Source organism: Astyanax mexicanus, chromosome 10 (genome assembly GCF_023375975.1).
Source record: "Astyanax mexicanus isolate ESR-SI-001 chromosome 10, AstMex3_surface, whole genome shotgun sequence".
Lineage (NCBI taxonomy): Eukaryota > Metazoa > Chordata > Actinopteri > Characiformes > Acestrorhamphidae > Astyanax > Astyanax mexicanus.
The window spans coordinates 28,491,601-28,508,372 of NC_064417.1; the positions used below are offsets into that span (position 1 = coordinate 28,491,601).

The 16,772-nt window shown below is 35.6% G+C and overlaps 1 protein-coding gene across 2 annotated transcripts in view; it reads right to left on the reverse strand.

Annotated features, from left to right (window-relative positions):
- itga6l (integrin, alpha 6, like) overlaps positions 1–13,207 on the reverse strand; it is a 21,811-nt gene extending 8,604 nt beyond the window's left edge. For both annotated transcript variants that reach the window (XM_022684377.2, XM_022684376.2), the window contains exons 1-13: positions 12,961–13,207; positions 10,758–10,885; positions 9,629–9,717; positions 8,537–8,762; positions 6,877–6,987; positions 4,924–5,143; positions 4,358–4,563; positions 2,985–3,076; positions 2,763–2,890; positions 1,615–1,704; positions 1,019–1,083; positions 777–913; positions 124–264 (exon numbers count right to left, since the gene is read on the reverse strand). In XM_022684377.2, coding sequence (XP_022540098.2) covers positions 124–264; positions 777–913; positions 1,019–1,083; positions 1,615–1,704; positions 2,763–2,890; positions 2,985–3,076; positions 4,358–4,563; positions 4,924–5,143; positions 6,877–6,987; positions 8,537–8,762; positions 9,629–9,717; positions 10,758–10,885; positions 12,961–13,142 — 1,815 coding nt within the window. In that variant the 5' untranslated portion in view covers positions 13,143–13,207. The remainder of the gene's footprint in view (positions 1–123; positions 265–776; positions 914–1,018; positions 1,084–1,614; positions 1,705–2,762; positions 2,891–2,984; positions 3,077–4,357; positions 4,564–4,923; positions 5,144–6,876; positions 6,988–8,536; positions 8,763–9,628; positions 9,718–10,757; positions 10,886–12,960) is intronic.
- Positions 13,208–16,772: the final 3,565 nt, after the last annotated feature.

Sequence of the window (16,772 nt, forward strand, 5' to 3'; positions counted from 1 at the left end):
GGTTTTTACATGCTGGTGGGTACCTGTTTAAATCTTCCACATAAAATCATAAGTAACAGTGTAACCCACTCATAATACACACACACATACACACACGGGCGTGCACACACATTAGGGCAGTACCTTAGCTGTGGAGGGCTGCAGATTGAGGATGGGCTTCAGTGGAGGCAGAGAGCTCTGTTTCAGGGTCTGAGCAGGGTTGTCTGATGGCAGAGAGACGAGCAGACTGACGGGGATGTCTGACATCATGTCTTCAATATTTCCCTGGGGACACATGTGTTTTATTGCTGAGGTTGCTTTCATTTTAGTGGAAACTCAAACACGGGTAATAACTGTGGAATAATGGATTATAGTTTTTAAGGCATGTAAGGCAGTTTTTAAGGCATGATGGTGAGACATTTAAAGTGATACTTCTTACATTTGGGGGATTTAGAGACATTTCTTCTGAGAATGTGAAACTACACTGGTGGTGTATTCTGCTTTCTTCAGTTCTTTTTTATTATAATTAGGATATACAATTACCCTACCCACTCATTAGGACTCATTTAGACCTCCCCTATCATCTCCCAACATCTCCTCTGATACACGTGATACCATTAAATATTTTACCTTACATAGCATTTAGCAGACTCTTTTATTCAAAGCGACTTACAAATAATGCTGTACATTAGAAACAGAGGACATAGAAGTCCAAGGAAAAAACATTTTTTACAGGGCCTAAAGGAGGGCAAAGGAACTTCCCTCTTTCTAAAGCCAGACGATTGAGCTCCCAGTACCTTAAGCCTGAGTTCAGTTGTGCTGCAATGCTTTTGGCCCTGTGGGGGGAGCACAAGGTCCGTTTCAGCGACTGGTGTTGTCAACCGTTGGTAGTTCTCATCACGACCCTTATCAGCAGCCAGGGCATACACAATATCTAGATAAGATACGTCAGAACAAATTAATGCAGGGCCAAATGATTACAAATATACAACTGCATCCATGTGTTTTCGCTGTGAGGAAGCAACAGTAATTTACTCACTTATTGTGGGGTTGTATGTCGCTGGATATGTTGTGAAGGAGAAGCAGTATGTAGCTCTGATTTTACTGAAAATATGATGGACAATAAGGTTGAGTAAAACCATTTAAAGGCCCAATTCCATTTCACCCCTTGGCCCTACCACTTAGCCCTACCCCCCTGTTTTGAGAGTATACATCTAGGGGTAGGGTGGAGTGTGAGGGCTACATGACCCTTTAAAACAGAGGGCTGACAGTTGTAAGATTGCACTGTCACAAGTGACCAAAGAAACCAGAGTTTAATGTGTAGTTTTAATGTTTAATGGACATTTTCTGCATAACTTCCCAGTTCTTTCTTAAATGGTGCAATAGACGGCAGAGGCAGCAGAATTTAAAATGGAATGATAAAATAAAATAAAAATAAAACTTAATAAAAGCTAATTTCTGCTTCTCATCACAGAGGAATTATGGAATAGAAAATATAAACTCATTGCAAAAGTAAGGGTTACACTCAAAAACAAGGGGTGGGGGTACAAAAAAGAAATGCAATTGGGCCTAAATAAAGAAAAACAAATTACAGACAGACTTGGAAAATTTGGGGAGATTTGCTGATCATCTCACCATTGACGTCTGCGGCAGTCCTTTCCCAAGTAATCAATCTCATTAGGGCTCAACTCCAGAGTTGTGTTAAGCTGTACCACTGGTTTAGCTCTGAAACAAAAGAACAGAATGTGCATTATTTTAAAGTGGATCTATTATTTAATGTATAAAAGTACATGGAAGTAAAATAACAGTGTTTTTATGGTAATTTTACAGGACATGGTTTATATGGGAAAATAAATGCAAAGCACATCTTTTTTGTGGCCAGTTTTCATAAATAAGGTAACCGGATCATAAGGACCATTTTATGCGACACTAGTAAAGTAAAGGGGGTGTCACCATGTTTCCCCTCTAATTCAGCAGGTCTTGCTGCTGGGTGGTGTTGGTGGGGTAGGATTACTAAGTTAAGTTAAGTTCAGTTAGCAAAACTGTAATTCTTTGTTTCAAAGTCAAACGAGTCAATGTTAACCTACACAATGTTTCTCTCCTGAAAATTGTTTATTTAAGTGTGTAAAGCTCTTCTGTTTATTTACAGTACGCTTAGACTTCCAGATTTCTCCAGCACTAAGGCTGTAGCATTAGCTTTAGTTGCTAACTGCTAGCGCTAGCAAAATATAAGGATGCGCCTAAATCTTAAGTGCGCCTCACATTGCAAAAAATAAGGTTCTCTGATTAGAGTATGCACTAAATCGGATTAGGGAATCTGACAAAAAAAGTTTGATTTTGGCTGAGTAATCGATTTTTTAGTGCATCTATACTCTTGTTCAGATTATTGTGGGATTTTTCAGCCCGTGAATGTGATAAAACAGGTGGAATAACTCAAGCACAGCAAGCACAGTTTAACACAGCACCCATGAGATGGCGTCCAAATATTGTAATTTTGTAGCGATGCTGAAACAAATTAAACTTAACTTTATCTTCTAACTGATGTGTATATATATTGTAAATAAAATTGTGGATTGGGGCTTATTGTTAAAAATAAATGAGCCATTAGGTGATGTTTATGTCATGTGTTATTATGTGAAATTGTTGGCTGGTTGCATTGTAAAAATCCAATTGTTAACCTACTCATGTAAACTCAAAGTTCGTATAAAAGCATTGATGAGACCAACTGACAAACACACATTATACAATAATTGCATTATGAAATGCATGAATGAAAAAGTTACCTGAAAACCACCACATTGTTTGAGAGCGACCCCACAGCTAAGTCAGGGTAGCCATTTCCATCTATATCCATATTTCCAGACAGAGAATAGCCAAACAGCTTGACATTCTGTTGTTCACCATAGAGGACCTACAAAAAATGATAATGTCAGACTTCATTTCACATTTCTCACACAGTCAGTACATTTAGCCCACAATCAGACGAGCAGATACTTTTCACTCACTTGTGGTTGTTGTTTTGACACATCCCCAGCAGTTCCAAGGTAAATGTAAACTGCACCATCTAAAATATCGTAAGGAGCTCCAACTGCAAAATCTGACCAAAAGAAGGTGGAGTTAATTACACTCAGTTCACCTGAGTTCACATTAACTTTGGTTCAGACATGCAGCATAATCACCAGTGCTACATTCCTTCTGAACGTAGTTAACCCTACTTTCTTGATTTTTTCATATCATCCAAAATTCACTTTTAAATGCATTTGCATGTAACATATTACCCATATTTTTCATGATAATATTTTCATGATGAATTAAAATTAATCATTACTTTAAAGCTTTTAATGAAAAAATAAGGAACAGAGGAACTCTAGACCCCAGCGTGTTAAATAAATTAAAATACAACCATAATTTCTGACAAAATCTGCTCAGCATTTTTGCCTACAAGATTCAACTCCTCAGCTATGTACTGGTAGATAAGGAAGAACTAAAAAACACTAACACTACAGCTACATGAGGTTACATTTAGGTCAAGATATATGTTGAGTTTAGGTTTATTTTGAAGTGTAGTTTAGGTTTATGTTAAGGTGTAGTAAGGTAAATTTAAGTCGAGGTGTAGTTAGTTAGGTTTAGGTTGAGATATAGGCTGAATTTAGGTTTATTTTGAATTGTATTAGGTTATGTTTAGGTTTAGGATGAGCTGTAGTAGGTTATTTTTAGGTTTATGTTGAGGTGTAGGTTAAGTTTGGGTTTAGGTTAAGGGATAGTAGGTTTGGTTTAGGTTGAGATATAGTTTAGTTCATAGTTTAGGTTTATTTTGAGGTGTAGGTTGAGTTTAGATTTATGTTGAGGTGTAGGTTAATTTGAGATTTAGGTTGAGTTTAAGTTTAGGTTTAGATGTAGGTTGAGTTTAGGTTCATGTTGAGGTGTAGGTTTAGTTTAGTTTTCAGTTAAAGTGTAGGTTAAGTTTAGGTTTAGGTTGAGATGTAGGTTGAATGTATGTTTATTGTTGAGGTGTAGCCTGTCACATTTAGATTGAGTTGTAGGTTAGGTTTATATTTAGGCTGTGATGTAGGTTGAGATTAAGTTTATTTTAAGGTGCAGTAGGTTGAGTTTAGGTTTATGTTGAGGTAAATGTTGAGTTTAGGTTTATGCTGAGGTGTAGGCTGAGTTTAGGTTTAGGTTGAGATGTAGGTTGAATGTATGTTTATTTTTGAGGTGTAGCCTGTCCTGTTTAGATTGAGTTTTAGGTTAAGTTTATATTTAGACTGTGATGTAGGTTGAGCTTAAGTTTATTTTAAGGTAAGTTAGTAGGTTAGGTTTAGGTTTATGTTGAGGTTTAGGTTAAATTTGGGTTATGAAGACTTTGCTTTTATTGTACCATTGTAGCCGTCATGATTGACATCTCCAATGCTGGCCACTGCTAGTCCAAACATGGATGCTTCACTGCCGTGGAGAACAGTCGGTTGGATGTTGTCCCAGTCTTTGCTGTTTTTAGGGTTCACGTAGACGTATACAGCCCCTCCAACAAATGAGTTTATGTCTGGCTCAGAGAACTGTGGTGCACCCACTATGAGGTCATCCCATCTAGAACACCAATCAACGTAAGTGTGGTTAGTTAATAAAAAACATATTGAATTTGAATATTGAATTTGTCATTTCAGAATTTTAACAGAATACAATACATCATTATTTTTTACACAAAAACCTTGTATCTATATTTTTCATGTATTTCATGGTCTTTGGGTTGGCAAATGTGTTAAAATGTAATGACCAATAGCCCAACAGAAAATGGAATAAAATATTTTAGATTATACAGTGTATTTTTTGAGTACTGTAGACTTTGTTCAAATCTTATTTCAGGTGTTTAGATGACGTTTTACACCACGGCACCAAATCATGGTTTGAACCAAACCTATAAGTAAAATAGACCAGAAGAAGACTTACCCATCTGCGTTGATGTCCACAACAGTCAGAGAGTATCCGAAGGAGGAAGCCAGGCCTGGTCCTTTGATGATACGTACAACGCTTAATCTTCTGGTGTCTCTTGTAGCCTCGTCAGACCTCAACATCAGAACCTCACCACTTAGGTTGGCACGCGGTGCTCCTGCCACAATGATCTGATCTTTTTTATTGAGGAGATTCATTCCAGAGTCTATAGAAAATCCTACGAGAGGAAAAACCCCAAGTGAAAAATATGGTATGTTATTTACTGTTACATTGAAGGCATGTTGCAGATGCACCACAGCGACTTACAAAAGTGCTTAAAGTTGGCCCGCTTTTAAGCAGGTTTTTATAATTTAAGATTCATAGTTTAAACGCTGATGTAGCAAAGAAAATGGGCCAAAGCGGCGAGAATGTGCAGTTGTAACGCCGAAGACGGGGAAAAGTCTAAAAGCGGCAAAAATGCGCAGTTGTACTGCTGAAGACGGGCCAAACTGTCTAAAAGCGGCAAAAATGCGCAGTTGTAGCGCTGAAGACGAGCCAAAAAATCTAAAAGCGCCGAGAGTGTTTACTTGTAACACACAAGACGGGCCAAAGAGTCTAAAAGCGGCGAGAATGCACAGTTGTAGCGCAGAAGTCGGGCCAAAGAGTCTAAAAGCGGCGAGAATGCGCAGTTGTAGCGCAGAAGACGGGCCAAAGATTCCAAAAGCGGCAAGAATGTGCAGTTGTAGCGCAGAAGATGGGCCAAAGATTCCAAAAGCGGCGAGAATGTGCAGTTGTAGCGCAGAAGACGGGCCAAAGAGTCTAAAAGCGCTGAGAGTGTTTGCTTGTAACGCAGAAGACGGGCCAAGGATTCTAAAAGCGGCGAGAATGCGCAGTTGTAGCGCAGAAGACGGGCAAAAGACTCTAAAAGCGCAGAGAATGCGCAGTTGTAGCAGAGAACACGGGCCAAAGAGTCTAAAAGCGGTGAGAGTGTTCAGTTGTAACTCAGAAGACGGGCCAAATAATCTAAAAGCGGCGAGAATGCGCAGTTGTAGCGCAGAAGACAGGTCAAATGATCTAAAAGCGCCGAGAGTGTTCAGTTGTAGCGCAGAGAACAGGCCAAAGAGTTAAAAAGCGGCTAGAGCGCGCTCGCAGTAAAACTGAGCCGGATCCTCTTTTAGAGGCTGTACATATGACGTAAGTATGTAAAGACGCGTGACGTAATCAGAAGAACTCCCGCAAAAGGCGACCTGACACTCCAGTTTTTAGAATGAATATATTAGGCTTAGCAGGGATGGTTGTTTCAGCACACTGCTACCATTATACACATTATTTTATCCCTTCTCCACTCAGAAATGTTTCTGCTTTCAACTTAGAAACTAAATAATACAGACTGGCACTTTAATGTTCCTTAGCTTTTGGGAGAACACGACAACTCCAAAGAAACGAAAAATGGACAGCAAATGCAAAAAAATTCAGGCACGTTGGGAAAATTGCTATTTTTTAACAGAGGGAAGTGTGTATGTTTAATTTATCAGGAATCAGTTGCCGTAATTAAGGAGTATAATATTAAGAGACATTATGACATGAAACATCAATTTGAAAAATCTTAGTTTACACAACACTGTCAAAGATAGATAAAGACAGTAACTTAAGTAAAATGGTGTGTAAATGATAGTAATCAAGAAAAAAAAGTCTGTGGCCTGTGACTGCACATATATTTCTCCTTCTGGCCCCCAACAAAAACGGTTTGGACACTGCTGTTGTAGAGGTTAAGATCTAAAGATACATCAAGCTTAGATACTGATAATAACACAGGTCAGTATGATGGATACCTAGAAGGTAATTGTTAATTTAGGAACTTTAGCATTATTTTATTTATTTTTTTTTTTTTTACAGTAAAACATACCTGCATTTTTTCATGCAATGTAGAAGCTGTGTGTGAATTTGTAACATGCTGGCAGAAATATTTACCTAAGTAGCTGCTGATGCCCACAGGAATGAGGTGCTCATTATATTGATTCTGGTCTCCTGTTTCGTAGCTGTCCAGAGTGTAATCAGTAACTGGGTCCATGCGCACAGTGCCTGCACAAAAAAATCTGAATGTCATTTACTTTACCTACTTCACTCTTAAGACCCTGCATCCTCATATGGGGAGATTAAATTTCTGCTTCTCTCCCATAATTTATCATTTTTTAAAACATTGACACTTTGGCCTCATATAGGAACACTACCTGTACCATCTAGTGGTCACATGGCATCATTACACTTCATTGATTTTAAAAAAGATGGCAGGAATCCCAGTCAAACGTTTCAAACGTCCAGACAGAAATATGGGTCAAGTAAAAAACCTCATCAAATTTTATATTTGAAACTAGTTTATTTACTTACTGTAGAAATATAACATTTTGTTTTTGGATTAATTGGGTTCTTCTGATCCCAAACGGCAGGTATGATTTAAAAAAAAATGTCCCCATATAACAACAAAGACAAAAGTATAGTTTCACTGCTTGTTTTGTTTTATTAATCCCAAATAGCTAGGAGAAATAAAAACAATGCACACCAAACTAAAGTCTCGGGTCTCAGAAGGTTAAAAAAAAGCATTTATCAACCGTAAACTGGTAATTGTGTGATGTAAAATCACAAATAATATAAATACATAAGGACCACCTGGAGTCCTCATGGTAACATTCCTAGACATTATGATGCCCTCAAGTCCACCTCAGAGACTTGTACTTACAACTTTGGAGCTGATAAGTACAAAGTGATATGTGGTTTTGGTCAGAAACAACACAAAAATAATTATACAGTATAATTTTACAGTTTTTTTTTTACTGTAAATTTTTTAATGCAATGCTTTCACTTATTAACTGATTTCTAAGCACCGACATAAATTCAGTAGTGGGTTGATTACATTTCTTTTTGGCATGAATACTGTGCTTCTCCTAGATGAAATGTAATTCTGCGCATTGTGATTTGCTTTTAAACATTTGCAGTGCCACAAAGTGGAATACAATTCAGTTAAGCTGATTTATTTAAATTCTGGCACAAATTCAGCGTTTGGTTTTGAAAATGTAAATTCCTCTACTATTTCTTTTGTTTTTCAATAAAGAGACCAAGTGCAGTGAAATTTAATCTAACAGCGGTTTTGCATTTCAATTTGGCACTAATTTCTCTACATAGTAAACAATATTTACATTTAAAAATGAAAAAAAAAACAAGTAAAGTATGATAATATTGCAGCAAAACTTTTATGCAGTAGAAGTTTTAGTAGCTGTTTTTTATTGACATTCTCCAACTCAGAAAGTTAGGGTAAATCCGAAAATACTACTATCCCACTTTTAAAAATAAGTTGTTGTGCCGTTCATGTGCACTCATCTGATAAATCCAGAATGTCTGATTTGACTTGCATTATTGTCCAGCTGGCAGCACTAAGGAGAGATTTTAGATGTTTAGTTAGAGTCTGCAGTGTAGAAAAACTTTACGGTAGAGCTGTCTAATGTTTTGGAGGTTTTCACTTGTTCTTAGCTAGTCAACTAGAACATCACTAGGTTCTTGTGGCTCAAAGCGTCTTCAATTCTTTCACTCACCAATTTTCACAGTGTTACCCCAACAGAACAGAATCTAGCTGTACCTTTCCAGTCGTAGGCACCCGGGGCTCCAAACAGGATATAATTCCCGTCCTTGGTGAAGGCCGGAGAGAGACCCTGCTGGCAGTAGCCGAACAGATCCTTGTCACTGGGCCGATTCAGACAGAACATCTTCGTGGCATACGTCTTCAGATCATCGTCCAAAATGAAGCACCTGCCCAGAACCAGCTGACTGCTATAGATCCAGTACTGGTAACGGTGGGCACAAACCTACACAACAGGTCAAACAAACTGATTTAATCTGATCACAGCAAAGTCAAAACTGGATTGGTTTACAATGGTTAAATCAGATTAATCCAAATGAAATGTGAACAGAACAATGTAACACTACACTGTACCTAAATGAGTTTCAGTATAATGTTATCAATCAATCAATTAATCAATCAATAATCAACCAATAAATCAATCAATCTTTCCTTTACCCGGTACTATATTGGAGGTAAACTTTATTATCGATACAGCCCAGAATTTACAACTTAAAGGGACGGAAAAAAGAAAATGAAAGTAAAATAAAGTTTTTAATCAGGTTAAACTAACACTTTACATTTAAATGTTTACAATTAGGATTCAGTTTAGAAGAGAAAGAATATTCAATAAATCTTAAAGCAGTTGGAAGAATTTAACATAAACTTAAAGTGGACAAAATTTAAATTTAAATTAAAAAATTAAAATGGTTTCAAATAGTTAAAAATGGCAAAAAATAAAATACTACATTATTATAGAATATAGAATATATAAGAATATTATAGTAAATAATTAAAAATGATGCTAAACTAAGTAAAAAAGACAAATTGGAAAATAAATAGGTAAATGAATAAATAAAACAAAAAGTTAAAAGAAAAAAAATATATATATACTTGAACTACACTAAAACTAAAACAATTCCAGGCTATCTAAATATTTCGATAAAAGACTTAAAGAAGTTTTAAATGATTTAGTGACAGTAGTGAGCTGAGCTTTACAGTGTCCTGTAGTGACAGGTAATCCTTCCACTAGATTACTGATAATTACTGTTAACTACATAATCATGAATGAGATATAAGATTAGAAATGGGATATGTCATGTTATGCCTTACCACCACTTTACTGCCCCGATCCTGGCTCTGCACTCGGACACCCAGCCACTGGTTTTCCCTGTAGTCCTTCCCATACCCCTGGTTTGCTTCTGTAAATGTAAGGTATCACACGTCTTATCAACCTTTAGATGAGGAAATCTTCTTTAAAAAGAACCTGTTTGTGTTAATGGTCCTAGCTGAAGAGAAGCTGTATCAATATCAGTTTAACCTGCCTAATACAGCATAGCTGGTTTAAGGTAGTGAATTATAAACATTGTTTAACAGTTATTGTTTCAATATTAAGGTTAATCATGCTGGTAAAGCAGTTTAAACACCAATAATTTTAATAAAAAGAAATTAATGTGTTCTAAATGAAGAATGTTAATCCTTAACATTAAATACATTTTTTGTACAGTGTATACAGTTGAATTTGGTGTGGTGGATGTTTTTGACTGAATGCTGTTGGTCCTGCTTGGTTAAGCTGATGAATTTTTAAAGGTTAAATAAACAAATTCAGTTTTAAATACATATTTACGAAAGATTTAAAGCTTCTAATGCATTTCAATTACTTTTTTTCAAATTCTATATTTTAATAAAAAATATCAAGCAATTTAAACATGTTTAAGAATTTCCTGTCCACCATGTCATATTGGGATGGCTCCACCCCTTTAAGACAAAAAGTAACTTTTGACATCAGTGACATCACAACCTTCACACTGTTCACATGCTGCTATGTATTCAGTAAAAATAACGAATAAATTTTACCTATTATTTATCATAGTGTTTTTTATGGTAAAATTGCAGGGTAATTAATATATAATTTAAGACAGAAAAAAACTGTATCTTTGAAACAGAACATGGTCACCATAAACAAATGTAAATTTCTGCAACTCTTGATGAACCAGATTTCCATCAAATGGCAGTTTTCAGTAAAATTGCACACCCTGTTATGCAGCTTGCCATGACAGGCTGGACACATTTATGTCAGGAAATATAAAGTGAAAGCTGAAAATTTATATTTTTGTGTAATCTAAAAATTGTGTAATCTATAAATATGATAATTAGCCAAAGAATAAAAAAGCTTTTTAAAAAAGAAATGACAAAAGCCACAGTTTTCGGATAACAACCAGATAAAAATAATAACACTGACCAGTGGTGTCTACCGGTATCCGTTCACAGTCATCCTCCTTTGTGGTGAATTTGCAGCGGAAAAGGCCTCCGGTAATGTTAGCTTTCTGGATAGGCAAGGCCTTTGAGCGAGGGGCGCCAACCAACAAGCTGAAATTGGGGATAATTTAATGAGTTATGTCAGCAGTAAAACAGGGATTGTTAGAGAATTATTAAATAAACAGATTAATGGTCAAAATGGTTTGCCTACATATATTTTGTCAGAACTACTTTAGAATTTTGTAAATTGTTATGAAACTGCAATGATAAAACTCAGCAGAGGGCTTTTAATTTGAAATAAAAGATACTGGTATTATCAACACATATCAAAATATGCTGGTGCTCCATTAGTCCTAGCACTGCCCTGATAAAAAAGACCAGCTTTTGATTGTACTGTTAATAAATCCAGTACATTTTCCCTGTATTTTTTTCCAGAAAAAAAAAGAATTTACCTTTTATCAAAATGTGTTAAAAAATGGTGTAATATATAAAGTATTATGCAGATTTTAGCTTGCTTGGAAATGAATCGTAAAATAAAATGTTTTCTTCACCAAAAACTATGTAAATTATTTTCTGTATTAATTTATTTCACTACTTTATGTAACTACAAATAAATATTTTTAACAACTCAAATTTTTCACCCTATTGCCTGAATTTCTTTTTTTTAGTCTTTGATGGTAAAGGTGGTTGAATATCTGGCCATCCAGACAAAAAACATATCTTCTACTGGTAAGCTAGCTGGCACACTTAAAATCCTTGTATTTTCCCAAAAATCGTCAGTGTGCCTTTTAATCCGGTGCGCCTTATGTATGAATTTTACCAGTCAGGTTATAAGGAGCAGTAAAGTCTCTCCACTTAAGTGCAGCATTTTAAAGAAGTTGCAGTTTAGTTCTCCAGCACCAAGACTGGAGCAGCATTAGCATTAGCTGCTAACCACTCTAAGTGCTAGCTCTTTTGCCACCTAGAAATGATAAGACTGTAGTTTGCGTGTTTACCGTGGGAAAACATTACATTACATTTGGCAGACGCTTTTGTCCAAAGCAACTTACAATAATTAAGTACAAAAGTAAGAATCTTTTTTAGACAGGGCCTAAAGGAGATACATAAGGTAAACACTACACAAAGGGTGATACAAAGGATTTTGAATGATGGCAAAGAAAATCCTGTTTTTTGTTAAATAAAAAAAAACAACAATTTAAATAGGAATATATATTAATAATAATTAACATTAATAACAAATAACAATTGCGTTCACTTCTTTATTGGTTATTATTGGGTATTTCCACATAATAGACCTCCAGTTATATGCAAATAAAGATCGTAAAACCTTAAGTGTACAGTAAATTCAACATTTAGAAACGTCTAGTTTCTTTTCTTACTATAATATTGCCCCTTTAACTGACACCTTTAAACCTCATTACCATACAAAATATGTATAACAGGATGGCAATGTGTTTATCTGTAAATGTGTTTATCAAGCATTAGTACAGATAATAATGCAATTTTTGGTTATTATAATATAAAATACTGCCAATTATGTACTAATAAAGGTTATGAAAATAAAGCTAATTGTACATAGTAAATAAAACTCAGGATTTATTGAACACACAAAGGCTTTAAAAAAACCCTTAATTTATGATTTGTGTTCTTTAAATACAATAAAAGGTTTCCTATGTAGACCACCTGAAATAAGCTATACAAATGTTTAATTTGAAGTCTACACCAATCAGCCATAATATTAACACCTCCTGCCTAATATTGATACTAATAACAACTAGATCTTTCTTGTGCCACCACAACAGCCCTGACCATTTCAGGCCTAGACTTTGTGCAGTGTAGAACCTATGGACAAAACCTGTTGAGTATGAGGTCCTACAAGGGTATGTTATCTGGACAAAACCACACAAGATCTATTTGATGGTTTGGAGATGTTAAAATGTTTTGAATAGGTATGTGATGGTTAAAACTTTTCATAGGTTGAGAACCGTTGCATCTACTTATTTTAACTTGTAAAAAAATCTTCTCACACAACTTTTAATTGCAAAAAAATAATTTTCACAGAATCTAAAATTCTGCTATGAGTCTTCTATGGCATAATTCAAAGAACCCACTGTAGCACCTTTATTTATGTTGTTATGCATCTTGGTCATTTGGTTCTAATAGTATACAGCATGCACAGAACTCACACTTGCTGCTCGGTGGGTTTGACCTGGTGGTGCATCGCCAAGGAAAATCCAAACATACTGTCCGCCGGTCCCTTTTTGGTCAGGGTATTCGACTCATCCAGATTAAAAGCAGAGGTTTGCAATGACTGCAGGTTGGTGAAGAGCCAGAAGCTCAGGATCAGTTCCCCTCGTACCGCCAGCATGGTGCTGCCGCTTCCACTCCCGAGCTGCTCCGTGTGGTCGCCCTGCAGCAACGTCTTTTTTGGCAGTGAGGGATGATGGCAGCTGCCTTATATAACCAAGGGGTGTGGAATTCTGTAGAACTGGCAGGCTAATTTACTGCAACTGGGTGTGGACAGACATTGATGCATTGTACTTTAAGATAAAGTAAGTTAATATTTACCTGTTCCATTCAGAAGGTGCGCAGTGCTATAATGCACTTTGATCCTGAGTCATTTGTAAACAGACTTGGCGAGTTTAGAGCGTGTTGTGAACAGACTGATGCACAGCAAATTTCTGGATTTAAATCATGTGGAGTTAGAGAAAAATAAAGTTTGAAAGTATAATTAGTTTATTCTCTAAAAAAAACTACAACTAGAGTTTAGGGGTACAATTTGTAGAGCTTTTTGAAAAATAATTATTTAAAAGGCGTGTGAAGACTGTGATTCATCTATCCTGCTGTTGATTCAGCTTCATGATTCTGCTTTTTGGAATTTGAAGCAAGCCAATCCTCACCTACCATCAGTGTGTAGTCTTGCCCACACATCTTAGCTACTTTCCCTTGGGTAATAAGTTCTATTTTACATAATGACTGACCGCTTGGACACAGTGTTGTAGGTCATAAGAGCAAGTAACCATTTTCTTTACAGCACAGTGAAGTGACTTGAAGTGACATGTTGTTCATTTTAGCCTTTTTTTGTTAACCATTTAACTCCTGCTCAAGGTGTTGAACATAAAAGTACCGCCTCTAACAAATGACAGAGCTATTGTATGAAATAATTCCACCACATGTTGCTGAGTCTTTCAGTAGTATGCCTTTTTAATTTTCATCCCAAAATCACTCCACACATGTTGATTGTGATTGATGCACATTTTAAATGCAAACATATTAGTTTCAACATATTATAGTTACACATATTTTGGTTGTGTAACTTTGTACAACAGACACTTTATTATTAAGATTATTTTATATTTTGGGTTTGTGGTCTTGGCTACCACTTTAAAATAAGGCTCCTTAATAAAGGGTTTATTAAATGTAATACATTGACTTGTAAATACTTTAAAACAATAGTGAAACAGTGAAAATAACTAGTTTAACATATCTAATAACACAATTCAATATGCTATTATAGTTAAATGAATAAAGTTATTAACAAAAATTTTAATTTTGACTAGTGGAAAAGACAAAGTAGGGTAAGCATCTAGTAAGATCTGGATCTGAGGTTTAACAGTATAAATGAATGTGAAAGCACTATTTGGTACTTAACAGGCCACTGTTCCCTTCCTATTTATGTGTTATAGCTTCTTATTAATGGTTAACATAACATTATGTATAACCATTCAACTCCTTTGTAAACTATTTATAATCCCTTTAAAGTGGTTTAAACTAAACATTTAAAGTTTAATAGAGTTATATAGACATATAAAATGAGAGTTGTAAATTACTCTAGATGGGTAAAGTCTTTTAATTTTTTAAACGTTACTTTATAGGGGAAATTCAGTGACCTTGTCTTCTTCTATACCGAGTATAAAGAATTACGGGTCACATTTTACGGTTCAGTGAAATATTTTTTAAGCTTTTTATTTTTAACTTATTCCAGAAAGTGGCAATAACTGGGCAGAACCAAAACATATGTGATTAGGTACTCACCGTTTGGCATTTTAGGCAGATTGATGGTTTTGAAGGTTGAAATGTACAGCTACTTTGAGCTTGTTAATGGTGTAATTTTTTTGCAGCACTATGCCCATATAGCTAGTACTGTAAGCCTTTTGGGAGCTTCGGCTAAAGCATTGTATTTTGGAATGCTGAAGCGAATCGAGGTAGGTTGTTCGATAATATGTAATACTTTTTATCATGATTCACTAAACCCCAAGTCCATTTCACACTGGACTTCGTCTTTAACTCTCCAGTAATATCTATTCAACAATCTCACATATACACTAAAAATGAGCTGATTTGAACTTGCAGAATTTGCTTTGCAGTTTCTACTTCTTTCTAATTTATGGGGGATGTATTAGTCTGAGAGCTTTGTGTAGTAGAGCATTTAGAACACTACAAAAGGACAGAGCACCAGCTAGCTGGATTTAAAGGCACATGGCGGAAAAGTGCTGGTAATGGTAGGCATCACTAGATGGAGCCAGTGATGTGAGACAGCATTCTGAAGCTCTGAAGTTCTGACTCTGAAAGGGTGAGCAAACATACACCAGGCCTGGTGTTTACGCCACACCTCATTTGCTTGGAGGTAAAAATGAGAACAAATTTATTCCAGGGTGGGGCAGTGGAGCTACAGGTGGTGCACGTGTTGTACAGTTCCAGAGGCCTGAGATTATGGCCTGGACTTCCATTCCTGAGAAGATCTGATTACCCTGCAGATGAGATAGTTCTGACAGTAAGGGGTTACACTGCCTGTGTATAATTGTGGCCTGTGCCTGCCATTATATAGACAAGAATAAGTAAAGGTACAGATTCAAACGTCAGTTTCAATTCATTCTCAGCAATTGCCAACTGTCACTCCTACACTCAGCTTTACCTGCGCTCTCCAGTCTCTGGACTACAATACCCAGAATGCACCACACACTGACATCACACTCAAAATCGCATGACACTGCACTTCGCCTTGGGATCGCCTGTTTACAGCACTATATATACAGTGGCGGACTTAGCAATTTGGGGGCTCAAGGCGAATTTAGCTTGGGGGCCCATCAATAAAAAAAAAATATTGATAAATAAAATACTAAAAATATTTAAAAAGAATAAAAAATAATTAATATAAAATAAAAACTATTTTAAAACACAATCAAAAGCTAGTGCGCATAATAATATCAGTTTCAATTAGTTTCCGTTTCAAATAATTGAAACAGCTCCCCAAAACCTATACCTATCCTTTATATTTGACAATATTTGATTAACTTTACAGGTCCTCACTCATCTTAATTTATTTAACTAAACTGAGTTTTCAAATTATTTCTAGCCTCGCGCTGAATTCAGCTCCGCGCTGCGGGAGGGAGAAAGAGAGAGAGAGTGCGCGCAGCGCAGTGCAGCGCGGTGCATTTTGCCTGATTTCTCTTGTTTAAATATCAATAAATATGTGAATTTAATATTTTTTACTACCATATATTTTACTTCACTTGATAAGACCTTATTTATTAAAACTATTTATTATTAAATTAAAACTATTAAAACTATTAAAAAACTATTAAAATTATTAAAACTTATTATTTATTTAATGCAATGCCGCGCGTTTCTATGTTTTGAAATTCGTTAGATTATATTTTTGTCAACATTTTGGGTTTATTTTCGTTTGTTATTTTTCTAATAATAATAATAGAATTTACATAATTTAAAGTAAATCAATTACTTTAACTAGTTACATTTATAGTGGGTTAACTCCGTTAGTAACTAGTAAATATAACTGATTACTTTTTCAAAGTAAGGTGCCCAACACTGGTTGACAATGAGCAAGTTTCCCGACGCACAATGAGCAGGCTTATTCTATTTGCCTGAACAACATGAAATGTTTAAAATTAATACAGACATGTAGAAAAAAACGAAGACAAGCTGTAACCTAGATATAAATAATAATATCTTAATAATAATAGTATAATAATAAATA